At 36.5% G+C, this 21,167-nt stretch overlaps 1 protein-coding gene across 1 annotated transcript in view; it reads right to left on the reverse strand.

Moving 5' to 3' along the window:
- The window catches only part of CPD (carboxypeptidase D), a 67,995-nt gene that overhangs the window by 20,980 nt on the left and 25,848 nt on the right, over positions 1-21,167 (reverse strand). The window contains exons 3-11 of the mRNA XM_045525282.1: positions 14,373-14,515; positions 13,516-13,685; positions 12,029-12,378; positions 11,364-11,555; positions 9,851-10,018; positions 4,323-4,432; positions 2,981-3,083; positions 2,368-2,510; positions 828-997 (exon numbers count right to left, since the gene is read on the reverse strand). Coding sequence (XP_045381238.1) covers positions 828-997; positions 2,368-2,510; positions 2,981-3,083; positions 4,323-4,432; positions 9,851-10,018; positions 11,364-11,555; positions 12,029-12,378; positions 13,516-13,685; positions 14,373-14,515 — 1,549 coding nt within the window. The remainder of the gene's footprint in view (positions 1-827; positions 998-2,367; positions 2,511-2,980; positions 3,084-4,322; positions 4,433-9,850; positions 10,019-11,363; positions 11,556-12,028; positions 12,379-13,515; positions 13,686-14,372; positions 14,516-21,167) is intronic.

The following is a 21,167-nucleotide window of genomic DNA, read 5'->3' on the forward strand; positions in this document are numbered from 1 at the left end:
TAAACAGTCACTTGGTTCCAATTCTAAGCTGTTTGTAAAATTTTTTCCAAAAAAAATAAAAAGGTCATAAGTTCAGTTCATTTTCTCCTTTTTAATAAATAAATCTTTGTGGAAAGAAACCCTGTAAAAAAGATGAAAATGGCCTCAGAGAACTGGCAATAGGAACAAAACTTCACTGAAGCAATAAGGCAAATGAACAACTGTAAAGAAAATTAGTGTCTGTGAAAGAGTTTTAAAAAATTTTTTTTGTACAGACAGGGGTCTCACTATATTTCCCAGGCTGGTCTAAAAATCCTGGCCTCAAGCAATCCTCCCACTGAGGCCTCCCAAAGTGCTGGGATTACAAGTGTGAGCCACTGTGGCCAAAGAAAGAGCTTTAAAGGCTTTATAAAAGGGTACAAATGTAAAGTAGAGGCATTTATTGGACAACATGACTAGAAGTATGCAGCAAAACAGAAGTTTTGGTAGTTTTTGATTTTTTTTCCCCCAACTGACAGGTGCTTCCCAGAATTGTTACCACCAGTGAAAGAAATCACTTACTATGGCTTTTACCTGTGGACACTGTGGACAGGGGACATGTGATCGGAAAGGAGGAGAGTAAAAGAAAAAAGCCACTGTTCAAAGTGCATAATTTTACATATTTCTTACATTGGACAGTTCGTGTACTTACTCTGCCACTGGAGAGTCAAAGGTGTAACCAGCTCTAAACTCCCCAGCATTAAATTCAAGGTTGCTTAGCAGCCTAAGACTTTTGGTAATTATCTTCCAGAATGGAGACACGTGTGTCTTATCCTCAAGCACTCAATTTCAAGCATTCAGTCACTCACCCTCGAGCAGATGCTGTGATTTTATAAGTTCCTGGAACCAAGAGACGCCAGTAATCTCCAGTTTTGTAAGTAGTCACTGGGTGATTAATTTCAGCAACACTAATGGTGGCATTTAATATACCCCTGCCATCCGTGGCATCTAGGACAAATCCTTTGACACCCTGATGAACCTGGATAAAGTATAAGGACACCCAGATTTCAATAGTAAAGATTACCATCTAACTATCTTGGGAGCTCATATTCAAAAGAACAGATTGTTAATAATGCAAACAAATGGAACAAAAAGAATTCAGAAGTTCAGAGTAAAGTTAAATGTAAATGCTCATTAAACAAAATATGTTGGTTTCTGAAGGCTAATTTTTCATAGACTAGATTTGTCTTTATCATGAGGAATACATAAATAACACTGTTTAAACTTAAGCTCATTCTGATGATTTCAGAATATAGGACATTCTTGTAGAAAATAGGCCTAGCCTCTTCAAAAAGGAAACATCATTTTTTAAAAAAAAAATGGAAGGACTGTTCTAGATTAAAGAAAGTAAAAGGAGACATTACAATCAAATGTAATGCATGAACCTTGACTAGATCCTGGTCCTAAAATATACCTATAAAATTAGATTTGGGGGACAAGTGTGTAAATTTGAATATAGATTAAGTATTAGGAATATTAGGGAATTACTATTAATTTTCTTAGGTGAGATAATGGCATTTGGAGATAGGTAGGAGACTATCCCTATTTTTAGGAGATAGGTGCTAAAATATTATATTTAAGGATAAAATATCATAACACGTGCAACTTATATTGAAATAGTTCAGCCAAAAATGTGTGTGTGTACAAGTAAAATTTACATAAAAAGCAACTAAAGCAAAATGTTAAAAATGTTAAATCTAGGTATAGGAATATTTATTGACTAGTCATAACTTTTCTGTATATTTAAAATTTTTCAGAATAAAATGTTTTTAAATATTAGTAAATAAACTAACAGCCTTTATGCCACATTACTCAGGAAAAAGAAGAAAGCAGAAATGTACTGGCACAAAGTATTAGTCAGATTATCCTAATTAACCATTAGCATATTTCCTATAGTCTTTACTAACTGGCCACCATGCATATCCAAACAAAAAGAAATTAATCATTTCATAGTAAATCACTGGCAATATGAAAAAGAATAAAAACATTTACTCCACAGTCCATCTTTCTATCACCTGATAAATGCTTAGGTGTATATCCAATTAATGTTGGCCTTTTATAAAGACAGGGTAAAAAGTGACCACTAACCATTAAAAGCCAAACACCATGACCCTGTTTAATTGTTTTCTTCAACTCTTCCCCATGTATACAAATAAACTCATTTCCATTCATGAATTTTCTAGATAAATATGCTATACAAATTGGAACATACAAATTGGTTGAATATGCTAAAACAAATTGGAATTCAAAAGGAGGTAGTCTAAAATCACTGCATGAAAACCACCTGTACACACAAAAATCTTCTTGCTTTTGGGAGAAATTATATACTTCACTCCCAAATATAGTTACCTGTTTCATAAACTCGATTAGAGATCTTCGATTCTGTTCCCAAAATTTTGGCAGATCTTTCTCAAATGGATATTTCACACAACCTAGTTCAATAGTTACTTCAAAGCAATTAGTTTGTAAATAGTTCCAGTCCTGCATACCTCCTAAAGGATAAAAAATGAAAAATCAGTCACTCTAAAGTAGTTCTAAATAGCTCAGATCCCAAAAGGTAAGCAGTATTCCTAGTAAAAAGCTAACTTCATTTTCTGTCAGCATTGAATAAAAAACAATGCATTCATGCGAGGGCTCTTAGATGCCTGTGATACAGGCAAAACATCTGAAGTTTCATATTCAAGAAGAATTCAAATGTATTAATAGCTTTCCTATTAGCTCATGTAAGGTTCTTTGTAATAGCAAGAAGTAAAATGGAACACTTTAATCAAGTTTTAGTGCATTACTCTTAATCAAAACTCAAAATGCAACAAATGTAAAAGTAGTTGAAAAGATTATTTGAATGTTTTAAACTATTTAAACAATATTTTTAAAAGAACCATTCTTCCTCAAAATTGAAAGATCAGTAACAAGCAGCACCATTCAGGGGAGTGGAAAAGCCTTGGTTTAAAATAATCTTTACCTGGGACATTATACCAACTAGCTCCATTTGTTATTCCACGAGGAAAATATTCATTAGGGTACATATTCTTGCAAGGTCTACCTTGAAACATCTGTGAATTTTCCTGAAAAAAAAAAAAAAAAAGACTCTTGCATTGTTTATAACTGCATTTTGATGCAGAAGGATATAGGAAATAAAAGTGACTACCAACAGGGTGTGGCTATCAACTGGCAGTGGGAATGGGGTAAATGGGACCATGGGAAACAGACTTTTCAATATATATTAATAGCTTTCTATCCATTTTGGCTTTTCACTAGTTGGTTGTTTGGTTGACTGGTTTGTTTGTTTGTTTATTTATGACAGGATCTCACTCTGTCACTCGGGTTGGAGTGCAGTGGCATGGTCACAGCTCACTGTAACATCTAACTCCTAAGCTCAAGGGATTCTCCTGCCTAAGCCTCCAAGTAGCTGGGACTACAGGTGCATGCCATCGCGCCTGGGTAATTTTTTGTAGAGATAGGGTCTCATTATGTTACCCACGCTGGTCTTCAACTCTTGGCCTCAAGCGAGTCTCCCACCCCAGCCTCCCAAAGTGCTAGGATTATAGGTGTGAGTCACTGTGCCCAGTCTTACACACATACACACACAAATTTTAACATTCCTGATTGTAAAAGTAATCCACGTTCATTATAGGAAGTTTAGAAAATACAGAAATTTCTTCCTGCTTTTCCTTGCTACATATTACTTACTATAAGATTTTAATGCCTTAGAGCAGGGGTTGGCAACTTTTTTCTGTAAAGGGCCAGACAGTAAAAATTTTAGGTGTTATAGATCTGAAAGTCTCTGATGCTACTACTCAACTCTGCCCTTTGTATTTATTGAGATGATCACAGATTTTTCTGCTTCCATTTGTCAATATGGTAAATTATACTGACTTATTTTCAAATGTTGAAAGAGAAAGCAGCCACACATTATATGTAAAACTATGGCTGTGGGTCAATAAAACTTTATTTACAAAAACAGGTGGTAGGCTAGATTTGGCCCCAGAGCTGTAGCTCATCAACCCCCACCTTAGCTTACTTTACTGGGTTTATAACTTAAGTATTTGTCAAATGAAATAAAGTAGAATGCATATGTTCCAGGTACTGTGTTAAAAAACACAGACAAAAGGCTAATGGAGAAAGACATGTAGTATGTTCAAAAGTGAGGTGGGAAACAGCAGAAAAAGCCCCATGGCTGACTGAAAGGAGTCATGAGAGGCTTAACTAAGAGAGCACCTGCCCTGAGTCTTGCAGGACTTTGAGGTATTTTTTTAAATTAAAGAATTAATTTTACAGAATCTTGTGTTCAAACATAAGCCTACCTTGGAATAAGAAAGTGCTATTTGTTGAAACACAGCATCATCTGGTGATTTACTATATGTGGCAACTCCTTGTTGATCATCATCAAAAGGGTAATTAACCACCAAAGAACCTACAAGGGAAAAGAGAAAAATGTATCATGTTATCTGTTTCAAGATGGATCATTAGCTTTTCAGTCACATGAGTAAGCTTTTCCGAATACTGTCAGGGAACAGAAACCAATAAAATTTGCCAACGTGAATTTCCTCAATAGAAATGAAAAATATACTAATATTCTCATAAAAATCAAAGTGGGCTGGGCGTGGTGGCACACGCTTGTAATCCTAGCTCTCTGGGAGGCCAAGGCGGGAGGATCGTTTGAGCTCAGGAGTTCGAAACCAGCCTGAGCAAGAGCGAGACCCTGTCTCTACTAAAAAATAGAAAGAAATTAGCTGGACAACTAAAAAAAAATATATATATATATATTAAAAAAAATATATATATATATGTATATAAATTAGCCAGTCATAGTGGTGCATGCCTGCAGTCCCAGCTACTCAGGAGGCTGAGGCAGAAGGATCGCTTGAGCCCAGGAGTTTGAGGTTGCTGTGAGCTAGGCTGACACTACGGCACTCTAGCCCGGGCAACAGAATGAAAAAGAAAATCAAAGTGGATAAGTGAGAAAATAAATACCTATGCATGATACCTAAAGGTAACTAGAAAAGTCTTGGGAATTTACCTGAATTTACAGGTATAATTTACACGTCAGAGCTGGAAACGGAAGTGTACAGGCATAATTTAAACAATTTTATATTATTTAGGATCAAAAAATTTTGATATTTTTTCAGTAGAATTCAGACATATTTAAGGTCATGGAATTTTAAAATCAGAAGAGAGGCCATGCAAGGTGGTGTGTGCCTGTAGTTTCAGCTACTCAGAGGCTGAGGCAGAAGGATCCCTTGAGCCCAGGAGTTCGAGGCTGTAGTGCACTATGATCGTGCCTGTGAATAGCCACTGCACTTCAACCTGGGCAACAAAGTGATACCTGTCTCTAAAAAATTAATCAATTAATTAAATAGGAAGAGACCTATGAGGTCCAACTAATCTATCCTTCTCATTTTGCAGATGTGGAATCTAAAGCAGAGAGGTTAAAATGTCTCACGGATAGAAGCAGCAGCCCTGACCCACTAAAATGCTAAAAATTTACCTTATGCTCATATTAGAAGTTATTCAATTGGAGTTATATCATACAACTTTTCATGACCTAAGGTAGGGAAAGTGATATTGCCAGGTGCGGTGGTGTATGCCTGTAATCCCAACTACTCAGAAGGCTGAAGTGGGAAGACTGCTTGAGCCTAGGAGTTCAAGACCAGCCTTGGCAACACAGCAAGACCCTGTCTCATATTAAAAAAAAAAAAAGAAAGTGATGCTTTACAACATATGTAAAGGATATCAGCTCCCTTCATGCTCCCCACAGGGTATAAAGTAGTTAGGGTGCTTCTTGGCAAAAGTTTTGAGCTATACATCCTCAATCCCCATCACAGGATTGAATCCTTTATTTTCCTATTAGTCATATTGCTTTCATTTATCCATCTGTTCACTTATTCTATCTTCTATTGAGACTTTTATCTTTGCTCTCTTTTATCATACTACTTCATGGGAATGCAAGTAAAGAACTATATTCAACTTGAATTCAGATGAAGTAATCCTATAATAACAAACAGCAGCAAACATTCCCAGAAAATAATTTAAGAAACAAGTATGAAAACTATGCTCATTCTATCCCCAAAATAGTTCTAACAAGAACAAGTATGTTTCAACACCTCTTCTTACCCAAATTTAATTTCTTAAAAACATGTAATTTCACTCTGGATACACGACCCATGTATAAAAATTCAAACAGAAAAAAGTCAGCATCAATTTCTATTTAATACAGTCTTTCAAATGGCTAATTTTCTAAGGTCTCCCCAAAAAGTCATAAAAGACTTAAAATACTTCTACCAAATAGTCTATCTCAAAAATAATTAGTATCAACACTAAATGGACAAGCAACAAAAGGAAAAAAGCTGGATTCATCAAAATTAAAAACCTTTAGGCATCAAAGGGTATTATTAACAAAGAGAAAAGACAACCTACAGAATGGGAGAAAATATTTGCAAACCAGCTATTTGTTAAGGGTGTAGTATCCAGAATATATTTTAAAAAACTCTTACAACTCAACAACAAAAAGACAAAAACCCAATTAAAAATTGGGCAAAAGACTTAAACAGATATTTTTCCAAAGAAAATATACAGATAGCCAATAAACACATGAAAAGATGCCCAACATCATTAGTCATCAGGGAAATGCAAATCAAAACCACAATGAGGTACCACTTCTTACCTACTAGGATGGCTACAATTTTAAAAACTGAAAAATAATAAGTGTTGGTGAGAATGTGGAGAAATTGGAACCCTCACAACATTGCTGGTAGGGATGTAAAATGGCTCAGCCCCTGTGAAAAAACAGTTCTTCAAAAAGCTAAACATGGAATTATCATATGTCAATTCCACTCCTGAGTTAATACCCCAAAGAATTAAACACAGGGACTCAGATACTAGTATGCCAATGTTCATAACAGTATGGTTCACACTAATAAAAAAGTGGAAATAATCCAAATGTTCATCAATGAATAAATGGATAAAGAAAATGTATATACACATATATGTATGTATATATATATATAAATAAAAAATATTATTCAGCCACTGAAAGGAATGAAGTATTGATATACGCTACACATGAATGAACCTTGAAAACATTATGCTAAGTGAAAGAAGCCAGACACAAAAGATCATATATTATATGATTCCATTTCTATGAAATATCCAGAATAGATAAATCCATAGAGACAGAACAAAGATTGGTGGTTACCAGAAGCTGAGGGGAGAGGAGAATGGGGAGCAACTGTTTAAAGGGTATGGGGTATCCTTTGGGGAGATAAAAATGTTTTGGAACATGATAGAGGTGGAAGTTGCAAAAGATAATGAATGTACTAAATGCCACTGGAATTACGTGAACTTAACCTTAATAAAAAAATCAGTATCGAAGTTTATAAAAAGGAATCTTGCTTTTCAAAATCCTTCTAAAGTATTAAGTTGGCAGTGAAGAGGACCAAAACATACCACTCCAAAATATGCCACTTCAGCATATTAATTCATTCTTTTGAGCTGAAGGCAACTGAGAAGCAGCAGATGCAGGAAAGGCTCTCTGCTCTCCCCCTTTTTGCCTAAAAGTAGGGCATAAATTTCCCATGAGAAAGGTGCCTTCCCAGTACCAGAAAGAAGAGAACATTCTTACCATCAGAGATAGGGAGTCAATGCCAAGCTGAGTCTACACAAACAAACCTTACCAAAATAACCCTTATCTTTCATTAGTTTCCCCCATATATTTCCTAGTCACTTTCCTACAATTTACCACCCTTAGAAGCCCAAACCTCTTTTCCTTTGTCTCATCACTCTTCTATAATGTATTGCCCTTTCTTTGTTAAAAAAGCAGTTAAGTCCTCAAGCTAATTGCTTCTTTGAGGGTTTCACTTCTTTCCTACAACTTCCCCTTCCATAAAAATATTAACATCAAATAATATTTGTATGCTTTTCTCCTGTTAATCTGTTTTCAACTTGATCCACATGCTCCAGCTGCAGAACCTAAGGGGATAGAGGAAAAGTTTTTTCTTCCCTATAGCAGCAAAGAAATCCTCCTTTAAATTTCTTTGCCAAGATTTCAAAACCCATTTAAGGATTTTAAGATGAGAAAACAAAATATGTCTCTGAAAGAAAGATGTCTGCATGATTGAAGATGCCTACCCCGCATGGTGCCAAGATCTTGAGACCACATCTGTAAATTTGTGACTTATTTTCACTGGAATGTAACTATTATTAACTTTTCAGATTTATGCAACATGACATGTGACTTAGTCAGAGAATATTTTTAAAAGCTCTAAATGAAAAATATTTTCTATCCAACATGGCATAAAATACACAAAATATTTAAAAATTTTTATGTTGCCAACCAGGGTTTAACTTCATAATTCCTATCTGGCTCTTTGAGAACAGTCTATGATTATTACCAACTATAGAAGTTTATCCCCCCACCCCCCCACGACTGGCAAACTTTCAAAGCAATTTTTGGAGAATCTAAATTTACTTTCTTAATCTAAATATCCATAAGTATGTACCGGCATTCTGATGTGATAGGATACTCTATATGCCATGAAATCTTAACTATGATACTTCTTTTGAACATCCCAATAAACGTAGACACTATATTTCTTTCCTATTGCTCCTGGTGCCAATACTTGTCACTTTTTTTTAGCAGCTTTATTGACATAATTCAGATACCATACAATTCACTTATTTAAAGTTATTTATATTCACAGGGTTGTAGAACCATTACTGCTATCCAGTTATAGAATATTTTCATGACTCCAAAAAGAAACCCCAAAACCCATTAGCAGTCATTTTCCCCTTCCCTCCCACCACTATCCATTCCAGCCCAAGGTAACCACTAAATCTACTCTGTTTCTATGGATTTTCCTACTCTGAACATTTTATAAAAATATAATCATACAATATGTACCCTGTGGTGACTGGCTTCTATCACTTAGCACGTTTTCAAGGTTTGTCTATGTTATAGCATGCATCAGTACTTGACTTCTTTTCATGCCAAATATCTTATTGTATGGATAAATCACATCTTATTTACCCATTTATCAGTTGATGGTTGTTTGGGTTGTTTCTAGTTTTTGGTTATTATGAATAATGCTGAAGGAACATTCATGAACATGTACATTGTACATTGAATGAACATTTGTATACAAGTAAGTTTATGTGTGGACATGTTTTCGGTTTTCTTGGGTATTGATAACTTCACTCTTATTTACACAACCCTATTTGGACACTGTGATAATTTTTAATCTTGAACTCTTGAACTGATCCATTCCTGCCGACTTATATGGAGGTGTATAAGCTCGGACACTACATGAGAATGGGGTCATCGTGCTGCAGTTAAGGACATAGCAAGTAAAAGTTAAGGGAATATTAGGATCTATATTTACATAAAAGAGTTTATTAAACTTTAGGGAGAAAACAGGACTAAACATTTGGATCTATAAGTGTTAAATTTTATGAATGACAAAGAACATGTTACCAAGTTCCCAGTGTGAGGGATAAATATAAAATATTTGAAGAACTATGAGAGGAGGAGGAAGGGAAGGAGGGAGAGGTGGGAGAAGGAGAAAAGAGGAGAAGAGGGGTGAAAGGGGAAGAGGGGGCTGAGAAAAGAGAGGAGAAGGGGATAGAGAGAAGAGGATGAAAAGAGAGAGAAAGGAGGGGGGAAACAGCCAGGAAATTGGCCTAAAAAGTAATGTGAAAAGACCTTTATTGTTATCTGCCATAAAAGCAATAGGATACTCATTTTAGGAAAGCGTAAGACTACAAACAAATAAAATTCCACCAGGATTTTCAAATACTCTCAACCAGAACTAATTAGTGGAATATAAAGTTGCCATACCTCCGTGCAGGTTTGCTGACAGTACAAACGGATAGGACTTCATCCAGCTCATTACAGCAATGGTTTCTGGTTGGGTAGGATCCGTGATCTGAACAAACTGGTCTGGAAAATTTCTGTTCAGGTCAAAGTTGTTGCTGTTGTTTCTGCCAATTACACTTATTGAATCTCCTGTATGATAAAGGATTCAAATTTAAGCTATGTTCACTTATATTTTAATCTAACACATACTACTTCAGCTATCTTAACTCAAAGGTAAATGTGAGCACATCAGGCTTCACTATTACCAATCACATTATGATTAAAACACATCTTTTTTACATTGTGCATTTAAAAAATCTGTCTTTCAGATCTTTTGAACAGAGAAGTAAAACCATTTTTACCCTTCTGGTCATGCTTTAAGAGGGAAAAAATCCAATTATACAAATTATATTAAAGTGTTACTCAACTGTCAATCCATATGAAATGAAATGATCATAATGTTAAGTAGGAATTACTGATCAGAGTGAGACTCTATACTCTTCTCTGTACTTGTATAAAGTTCACTAAGACATCATAAGAAAAGACCAAATGAAAAGAAGAAAATTGTGGTATGTTCACATTAAAATGATCACAAAAAAGTAAAGTTAGCCAAGAAACAGTAGGAAGTTTAACCAGATGAAGGAGAAAGGGTTTAATTTAAGCTTAACTGTACATATTCCATTTTAATAGGGTGCAGGAGTCCTACTATTGTCAGTATAATGAAAAAATTACAAGCGAATAAAGAAAACTGAACTGGAGGGCTCATTAGTTCGACCATTCTGAAAGATTTGGGGAGGATGTAGGAGGGATTTGTGAAGCTGACAAAGAATGAGGTCCTTAGGGAAAGAATATGAATAATATATCTATGGATTAACTTGAGGCTATTTGTTCAAGAAAGCTTCTGGGTACTAATGACCAGGTGATTCTTCTAGTGGTTAGGTCGGTATAAGAAGTCATGTGGTTGCATATCATATTGTGGTGCTTAATCTACTCACAGGTATCATTGCCTGGAAGAAATCATGGGCTAGGAAAAGATGGATTCTCACTCTTCTAGTGTTCTGCATAAGGTGGCCTGTGAAAACTGACTCTCCCAGCCCTAGCTCTATTGCCCCAGGACAGATGGGCTTGCCCAGAGGCAAAGGAATGAGAAGTCAGTAACAGCAGGTTTAAAATATGCATGCGGAATAGAACTGAGAGTGAAAACAGAATTACTGGCTTCAAAAGATACCTGGTTTGATTTTGTGCTTATGAAATAAGGTACCCAATATAATAATTTAATAAGAAGTATTGTTAAAATGGAACAATTTGTAAAAATCCTACACTATTTTTAGTAAATAAGAGTCATTTCCAAGTGGAAAACACCTTTAAATATAAACTTCATCACATAATTGTTGAATGGACTGGCCTATCTTACTAGAATACAAGAGCTAAACCAATTATAAATTATAAGACAAAATAGGAAGAAATTCTAGGAAACAACCAGGCTATCCTTTACCTTCCTGGGACTTTTCATACCCATCGGGATTCATGGATGGCATAAGGTGAATTCTAGTGCTACGAACCAAATCTGTTACTTCAGGGTCTGTTCCAAAGTTCTTACAAAGGTATTCAATAAGGTTTAATAGCAGTTCTCTTCCAACCACTTCATTTCCATGCATATTTCCAATGTACTTAAATTCTGGTTCACCTGAAAACAAAATAATTACATGGAAGATTTCTTTCCCTTTTCAGTTATCATCATCTCTCTATTTTTTTCCCCAACATATATAAATCCTGAACAAAAAATTTAAGAAAACCTTTATTTCGGAAGAAGGAAAACCTTTGCATATCTCTTAAAAAATAGCTTCCTTGCCAATACATACATCTGAGCATGCTAAAGCATATATATGCCATATAATATGAAAGCAAAAATACTACTAGCAGAAGAAATCCAATCTATGCACATATTAAATACTACGCCTAGTATGAACTATCAAATGGAGTTTCTTCTTTTCTGGGAAAAGACTGGTTATATTTTCTTTCTTTCTTTTTAAATTTTAGTTAGGTTTTCATAATTCCAATTATACATATTATAGGTGACCTTTCTGGATGAAACATAGTAATGTAGAACATAGTTTTGAGAGGCACTACTGAAATTATGTATAAGACCGTATCAATTACCTGGCTCATGGACACCTGGATTATCAGAAATCTCCATCACATAAAGCTCTCTTGATTCTACTGATTTCCCCAATGAATAAAGCCGGGTGATGTTAGGATATTCATTGGCAAACCTTCTCAAGAAGATTTCCATATCAGGGAAATGGTGGTGGTGAAAGTCTTTTGGCTGAATTGGCTGGTAGGAAGATGATGTTCCAGGAGGAATATTGGGTACAGCAACTGTGCTAGCAGTTGCTACAGCTTCAGTCGCGTCAGGAATTACTGAAGTTACAGTTGGCCGAAGAGAAAAATCCACTTCTGTGGCTGGTCCCTCTTTCACCACTATATTAGTAACAGTCAATGGCATATACCTGAAAAAATATTTGAAAAAGTAGATGGCTTGGAGTTAAGACACGCAATGCTTTAACATTATAAAAGCACAGCAGCCTTTTCATACTCTTGTACTTAATGATCTATCAAAACTCAAACTACATAAAGATAGACGTGTAAATTTAAGAGTTTTAGGATGTTAGATCACAGAGAATCCCAGATTCAGTTTTGTTTTTTTTTTTTGAGACAGAATCTTGCTCTATTACCTGGGCTAGAATGCACAGGCATCATCATAGCTCACTGCACCCTCAAACTCCTGGGCCCAAGCAATTCTCCTGCCTCAGCCTCCCAAGTAGCTGGGACTACATGTTTGCACCACCATACCTGGCTAATTTTTTATTTTTTGTAGAGATAGGGTTTCAACATGTTGCTCAGGCTGATATTGAACTGGCTTCAAGCGATCCTCCCACCTCAGCCTCCCAAAATGCTAGGATTAGAGGTGTGAGCCACCATGCCCAGCCCAGATTCAGTTTTTAAGAACTATTTTTTTTTAGCAAATCTTTTCAGGTACTACGCACTAGAATGTTTACCAAAAAATCACATTCAAAGGAAAGAATACTGAAAGATGGAGGTTGTTACTCCATTATAACCATTGCTACAATAGTCAAAGAAGGGATAAATTATCCAATTCTCTGCAGTGCTTTTTCAAACTGACATTTCAACTTCTTTGCCAAATAGGAAAGTTCAAAATTAAAAGTTATCAATGAAATCCTTATCAAAGTGAGCTTCCAGAAAGGTTTCCAGGAGAGGTGGGAAACCACTCATTTAACACATTAGAAAGCAGATGATAAGACAGTTCTTCAAAATGTCATTTACAGAGTCCTGAGTTTCTCCTACTCAATCAGCATTGAGACAATGCTTCACAAAGCTAAGCAGCTTTTCAAGCTTTTAAAATTGTCCTTCCTTCCAATGCTACACTTATGCTTCACATCCAGTTGTAAGACTATTTGACAAAAAACTCCATGATCATATTTTCTCATTATAAAAGGAAAAAAAATTAGAAAATAAGGAAAAATAAAATCCAGATATAGTAACATTTACTAGACTACATTTCTGTCTTAGATATAAAACAGAGGCTTGACATTTTAATTGAGAGTCTATGTAGTTTAAATTCTTACCCAGTTAAAGCTACTGTAAGGTTGTAAATTCCAGGAACAAGTAATCTGTGGAAATCACCAAATTTGCCTGTTGTGATATTATGATTAATACCAGCCACTGAGATGGTTGCATTCTCTAAACCAGATCCTGTTACCAAATCTTTAACAAATCCTTTAACTCCAATGTGGACCTAAAAAAACAAGAAACAAAGCTCAAACACTATCAATTTGGAAGGCAAGAGGGCATAACTTCTCTCTGCATTGATGCTAGAATTTCTAAAAAATAAGATTACTCCTGTCTCTCCCCAAAACATTTTTCAATCCCTTGAAGTAGAAATAAAATATAGACAAATGTATTAAATCCTACACTTAAGTCATAAGTGTCTGAACCCTACACTAGTAAGATGCTTTTGAAATCCCCTCTCCTCAAAGCCAGATTTATAATTTTCTCAACAAGGTATAGTTTCTGGTGTATCCAATTGTTATATTAACCTGTCTGATGTTTAAATTAAAGTGATGTCCATGGTTCATATAGTGGTAAAGGCTCTATAGCAAATATGATCACATAATGTTGTAAGAACCTGGTAGTACAAATTTCGCTAATTAATTTGTTTGCAAAAATGTTCTAAGACAGGCAAAGGGAGCCCTATGGAGCAGAGAGCTGAGGTTGAGGGGCAGTGGAGGCAGAGCAAGAATATGTTTTAATAGATTATAATCTAATAATCCTTAAAGAGAATCTATTAATGTAATCTTAAATAATAAAAATAGACAAATAAAATAAATATCTAATACTCTATAGACTGTCATTCACATGCAACCAAATTTCTCCCTTATTTAATCCCATTTCTATACCCCAACCTTCCAGTCATCTATTTTACCTTTTCAATCAATGTGATCAAAGACTCACGATTGTTCTCCCACTCCTGTCGAAGCTGCGAAGCAGGTGGGTACTTGCAACAAGACAGTTCTAATGTGATCTCAAAACAGTTGGCCCATACATAATTGTAATCTTGCATACCACCTGTAACATGAAAGAAAAAATAATTTCACCCTCAGAAGGAAAACAATTCTACCCTCCAAAAGACTGAAGAAACTAAATCAGCCATCTCTCTGTATGTACAAATTTTCTTTTCATTAAGTTGTTTGAAATTGGAGAAGCCTCTTGAACTGTAGTACAAACTAAGAAGGTTAAAGGATATGCACTGAAAAAGAATAAAGGAAATACGTTTGATAGTATACATAGTTATGAAGAGTATGAATACATCAGTAAGTAACAGTAACAATGACAACAGCTCTACCTTTGAGTGTTTACTATATACCAGACCTGTTCTAAGAGCTTTATGTATATTAACATTTAATGTTTACAATTATAAGGGGGTAGGTATTACTATGTCACCCATTTCACAGATGTGAGAAGTGAGGCACAAAGAGGTTAAGTTTTATAACAGAATGACAATAAAGGACACACATGATTTTAAAGTTGTGAAGGATATCCATGCCAAAGCATTATTAAGTATCTACTATACTTAATATATCTAACTGTACTCCCCTTTATGAAGAAGGTGGCAAGAGAAAAAAGAAAAATTGTATTTAGGGTGGCACAGCTACACAAATCAGAGAAAAATGAAAGACACAATAAACTCTTTCAAAATATGTTTAACAGACGATGGAATTAAAAGGGAAATAAGCACCCCTGGTCAACCACTTTCACCACTTTTACACCTATATAAGCCCACGTGCTCATTTTGCTGAAAGCCTGTTACTGTGTCATTCTTTTTACTTGATTTTCTCACATCTTTTTAGTGGACAAAAACTAAAAAGTAGAGAATCAAGGGAGCATAACTTCTCTATGATCTCACCTTGCTCCTTAAAGGTGGGCAGACAAATATTTATAATATCAGATGGTTTCTAAAGCCCATTTTTTTGCACATGAAATGGGCCCCGACCTTAGTCACTTCCTTCTTTTATCCCTGAAGGATGCTTCACAAGCTTAGTCAATGCCCACGATTCATGAAAATCCTGGTATATATCTGTGCCTGGCAAGGAGGACATATTTCCCCAATCTTCTCCAAAGAGATTTCTTTTCCCCCTCTGACAAGACAAAGTACAAATGTGGATTTTGAGGGTCATCTTCCCCCAGCCTCCAGTGCACTTCAGATGATGTTATACAGGATCCTTCAAATCTCAAAAGGAAGGAGAATAATCTTCCTTTCATTGACATAGCACCAGCAGGTATGCTTGAGTTATATTCTTCTGACACTTACTGGCATTAACATGCCACTTACTGACATTAACATGCCTCTTTATTTATAAGCAAAGTGAGTGTTAGATCATCACGAAGGACCCTTGCAACTGTCAGATTCTATGATGTCTAAAAATATATGCTAATTTGATTTTAAGAGAAAAGGCAGGAAGAGAATACTTGAAAAAAAGACAGTTCTGTAACCTGTTTCTGGAGAAAAGTCAATGTCACAGTCTTTAGTCTTTAGACTTAGCTTATCAGGAGTTCATCAAAGAACAGGGGCTTATGAAACAGTGAAGAAAAACAAACAAAATAGCAAAACTAACAAAACTTTGACAGAAATTAAATAGTAGCAATTTTATTGGAGCCTAAACTCTTTTTTTTTTGGGGGGGGGGGAGCCTAAACTCTTAATCTCATTTCTGTTGAGGTTTCATTGTGTGCTTTGAGACACATCCAGTTCTTCAGATACGTCCACCTTTCCTGACACAATCTGCTCCATTTCACTGGCATATTTATAGAATAAATATTAAGACAAAAAGCTAGGTTAAGTGTAAAACATCAAAAACTAGTAAAGAAGAAATTGAGCAAAGAATCTTTAAAAATCCAGGGCTCTGTGAATTCCAACCAGTGCCATTTTGAAAAAGAAGTACAAAGAAGGAAACTGAACACAATCCCAAAGTCACCCAAGCAGGATCACACCCATGCTGGCGACGTGCAGTCTAATCTCAGGAGACATAAAAGAGACGATCAAATTATATTCCTGTTCATTCAAGCACTTATAAATAAGGCCGTGTCGGTTTACAACCTAGAGGAGGAGAGGACTACATCTACAAATAATTAATGTAAACATGATAATAGAGGACAGTGATGACTGTTGTACAACAGTGTAACTGTACTTAATGCCAGTGAATTGTACACTTAGAAATGGTTAAAATGGTAAGTTTTATATTAGGTATATTTTACCACAATAAAAAAAATATAACAGAGATATTATAGGCCTATGCCACTAATTCCAAATTTAGAGTTGAGGGAACATCTAGAAAGGCCCCTCAGGGAAGGAGGTTTTTTGGTTAGGTCTTAAAGAAGGGTAGATAAAACTGTGTGAGTCAGCAAAAGGGACGTCGGGGTTCAGGGGCACTCTAGTCACTGGATGGCTCTGTAAAGATGCAGGGTGGGAGGGCCTAGTGCATGCTGACAAACAGCTGTGAGGCTGATGAGGACACAGTATGGGGGCAGGAGCACAGGGCTTCAGGGGTGTAGTGACAGGTCAGGCTGGAAAGGTAAGCAGAGTCTTAAGAGGCTGAGGACAAAAGCTTCCTTGGCTTTCCAAGGCATAAAAAAAATGACTGCATTTGAGTTTCTTGGTTTGTTTTGACAGAAAAATGGATAGAAGGTAGAATGGTCTGGAGAGGAAAGAGTTTGGAAGCAGAAAGTCCACTTAGGCAGTTTTTATGATGGTCCAAGTGAAAAATAATTAGACCTAAAATGAGATGGTGGCAACTGTGTGGAGAGGAAGGGAAGGATGCAAGATAAAAAAAAAAAAAAATACTGATGGGATCAAATTAATGGTGGGAGTTGAAGGAAAGAAAGAAATCTAAGAGGAGCCCTGGCCTGAGCAATTGAGCTTCTCTCTGTTCATTTGATGCCATTAACAGAGAGAAGAAGCAAGGTCTGGAAGAGTAACTGAGCAGAGAGGGGCATGACAATTTTTGTTTGGGGCATGCTGAGTTTGAGGTATCTGCAGAACATTTAGATAGAAATACCCAAGAAGGAATTTAAAAGGTAAGTTTAGAACTTGGGGGAAAGGGCAGTCCTCAAGAAATTATAATTTAAGACTAGGAAGTTCAATTTTCACTCAGCAAATATTTACTGAGCACCTACTACATGCCAGGCACTGTTCTAGGTGCTTGGGGAGTGATGAACAAAATAGACAAGGTCCTTGGTTTTATATAACTTAAATTCTCCCATATTGGGGAAGCAAACAAAAATAAACAAGAAAAATACCACATAGTGACCACATAGTGAGAAATGCTGTGCAGACAATTTAAATTGAGTGATGTGACAGCTAGTGTTTGGTGGCAACCGGAGGCTAGGTAGTCATAAAAAGCTTTTGTGAGGACTTAAAATTCAGCTGAGATCTGAAAAACAAGACACAGTAGCCTTATAAAAGTCAGAGGGAAAAACATTCCAGGCAGAGGGGAAAAGTTCAGTGAATCTGAGAAATGGAGAGAAGGCTACTGTGGCTAGAAAATAATGAAGAAGGGAAGAGTGTTATAAGACAATGTCAAGAGATACAGGCCAGGCTGGGCATGGTGGCTCATGCCTGTAACCCTAGTACTCTAGGAGGCCAAAGCAGGAGGATGGCTTGAGCTCAGGAGTTCGAGACTTGGGCAACAGAGACCCAGGGCAACAGAGCAAGACTGTTTCAAAAAAAAACAACAACAACAAAACAAAAACACAGGCCAAACAAGATCATACAGGGCTTTGGCAGCTAGGGTAAGGAGTTTGGAATTTTATTCTAAGTGAAATAGGAACCACTGGAGGGCTTTTGTTTTTAAAATTTACCATCTTAATCATTTTAAATGTACAGGACAATAATGTTAACTATATTTACATTGTTGTGCAACAGATCTCTAGAACTTTGCATCTTGCAAAACTGAAACTCTATACCCATTAAACAACTCTCCTTTCCTCCTTCCCCCCAGCTCCTGGCAACCACCATTCTACTTTCTGTTTCTAAGACTCTGACTAATTTTGATACCTCATATAAGTGGAATCATGTAATATTTTGTCTTTTTGTGACTGGCTTATTTCACTTAGCATAATGTCCATAAGATTCATCCACGTTATAGTATATGACAGGATTTCCTTCTTTTTTAAGGCTGAATAATAAACCATTTTATGTACATACCATATTTTCTTTATTCATTCATCTGTCAATTGACATTTAGTTGCCTCCTCCTCTTGGTTATTGTGAATAACACTGTAATGAACATGAGTACGTAAATATCTCTTTGAGATCGTTTTCCATTCTTTTGGATACATATCCAGAAGTGGGATTGTTGGATCATATAATAATTCTATTTTTAAGTTTTTGAGGAACCTCAATACCATTTTACTTAGAGGTCATATGATTTTATTTAGGTATGTATGTATGAATGAGACAGGGTCTTGTTTTGTCACCCAGGCTACAGTGCAATGGTGTGATCGTAGCTCACTGCAACCTCAAACTCCTGGGTTCAAATGATCCTCCTGCCTCAGCCTCCTGAGTAGCTGAAATTATAGGTGTGCGCCACCACACCTGGCTAATTTTTATATTTTTTGTAGAGATGGGGTCTTACTCTTGCTCAGGCTGGTCTGGAACTCCTGGCCTTAAGCAATCCTCACACGTTGGCCTAAGGCTGCACCATTTTAAATTCCCACCAACAGTGCACAAGGGTTCTGATTTTCCATGTCCTCGCCAACACTTGCTATTTTCTGGGGGGGGGGGGGGGTTGTTTGTTTGTTTTTGATAGTGGTTAGTCTAACTGGTATGAGGTGATATCTCAATGCAGTTTTGATTTGCATTTCCCTGATGATTAGTGATGTTGATTGAGCACTTTTTCAAATGCTTGTTGGCCATTTGTATCATATGTTTTCTTTGGAAAAATGTCTATGTAAGTCCTTTGCCCATGATACTTTTATATTTACTTTTAGACTAGTCAAGTGCAGTAATGTGAAGCGTGGAAAGAGTAAAACAAGGAGTTCGATCTGTAACTGACTGTGAAGAATCAACTGAAGTAACTCTACCTCTGGGCCAGCCCTTTGCCTATTTTTTAATACAATTATTTGTTTTTTGTGGTTGAGTTGTATGATTTCTTTGTATATTCTGGCTATTAACCACTTATCAGATACACAGTTCACAAAAATTTTTTTCTATCCTGTAGGTTGCCTTTTCACTCTGTTGATTGTTTCATGGTTGACAATGTTTCACATTGATTCACAACGTTTGTGAATCGAAACATTCATTCACAATGTTTGCTGGGCAGAACACGGGCAGTTTTTGAGCAGAGGTATGATATGATCCAAATTACCTTTATAAAAGATCATTCCAACTGCTGGGTAGAAAATGACTTTAGGGGGAAATAGGGCAAGCAGGAAGATGAATTAGAAGATAATGGTGGCTTGGACTAGAGGCTGGTGGTAGTAGAGATGAAGATTTGGATGTAGAAATGACTTCTTTATAAAGAATCTAGGATGACTTCTAGGTTTTTGGCTTGAGAACTATGGAAATACTCAGTCACATGAGGTCCATAGGCGGGAAAAAAAAAAGAAAAGAAAAAAAGAAACTAGAGAGATAGTAGTACCATTTACTGAAAAAATGAAGAAGAACAAAGGAAACAGATGTGACATGCCTAAGGCTCTGTCTTTGGTTCTCTTCTCCTACTTTATTTCCCTGGTGTCTCATGTAGTCCCAGTTTTAAATATTATCTACAGGCTGACAACTCTCAAAGTTCTATCTCCAGCCAAGACTTCTTTCCCAGACTCCAGACTTGTATGTACATCCAATCACCTATTCAACATCTCTGCTTGGATATCACAAACTTAACATTCAAAAACTGAACTCACCTTCCCCAAAGCTGCTCCACCCATAGTCTTTCCCATTGCAGTTAATAGCACTTCCGTCCTTCTAGGCTCAAATCAAAAGGCTTGGAGTCACATTTCATATCCAAAGTGTCAGGAAATCATGCCAGCTCTAACTTCAAAATATATCTGGAATCCAAAGATTTTTCCTCAACTCCCCTGCTGTGGCCCTGTACAAGGCACCATCATTTCTCCACATGGATTTCTGCAATCAGTCCTAACAAGTTTCCCTGTTTCTGCCCTTTCCCTTCTGTAGTCTCTTCTCAACAGAGATGCCAGAGCAATTCTGTTAAAATGTAAGTCAGATGTTATTCCTCTGTTCAAAACAGTTCAATGACTCCCTGCCAAAGTCTTTACAGTGTCCTAAGGCCCTTCATGATTTTCCCCCATCACCGGCCTTCCTTCTTTAACCTCCTTTTATACTCTCCCCATCACTGGCTCTGTACCAGACACACTGGCCTCCTTGCTGTTCACTGGACACACTAGGTACCTCCTGACTTTGCTCTACCTAGTCCCTTTGCCTGGAATGTTCTTCCCCCAGATATCCCTAACTTGACTTAGTTCCTCACCTCCAGCTCTTTGCTCCAATTTCAACTTGACAATGAGGTCAGGGGATCCTGATCTCCCCATTTAAAGTTGCTAATTACTTTTCCCCATCACTGTCCCCAAGGCCATCCCACCAGCACTCCCAATTTCCAATTCCTCTTACCCTTTATGTTTATTATTGACTGCCTGTTTCTCCCTGTCAGATTAAAAGCAACAGAGATCTTTGTTACCCCACTGATAGATTCTCCAAGCACTAGAACA

The sequence above is a fragment of the Lemur catta genome, chromosome 15, assembly GCF_020740605.2.
Source record: "Lemur catta isolate mLemCat1 chromosome 15, mLemCat1.pri, whole genome shotgun sequence".
NCBI lineage: Eukaryota > Metazoa > Chordata > Mammalia > Primates > Lemuridae > Lemur > Lemur catta.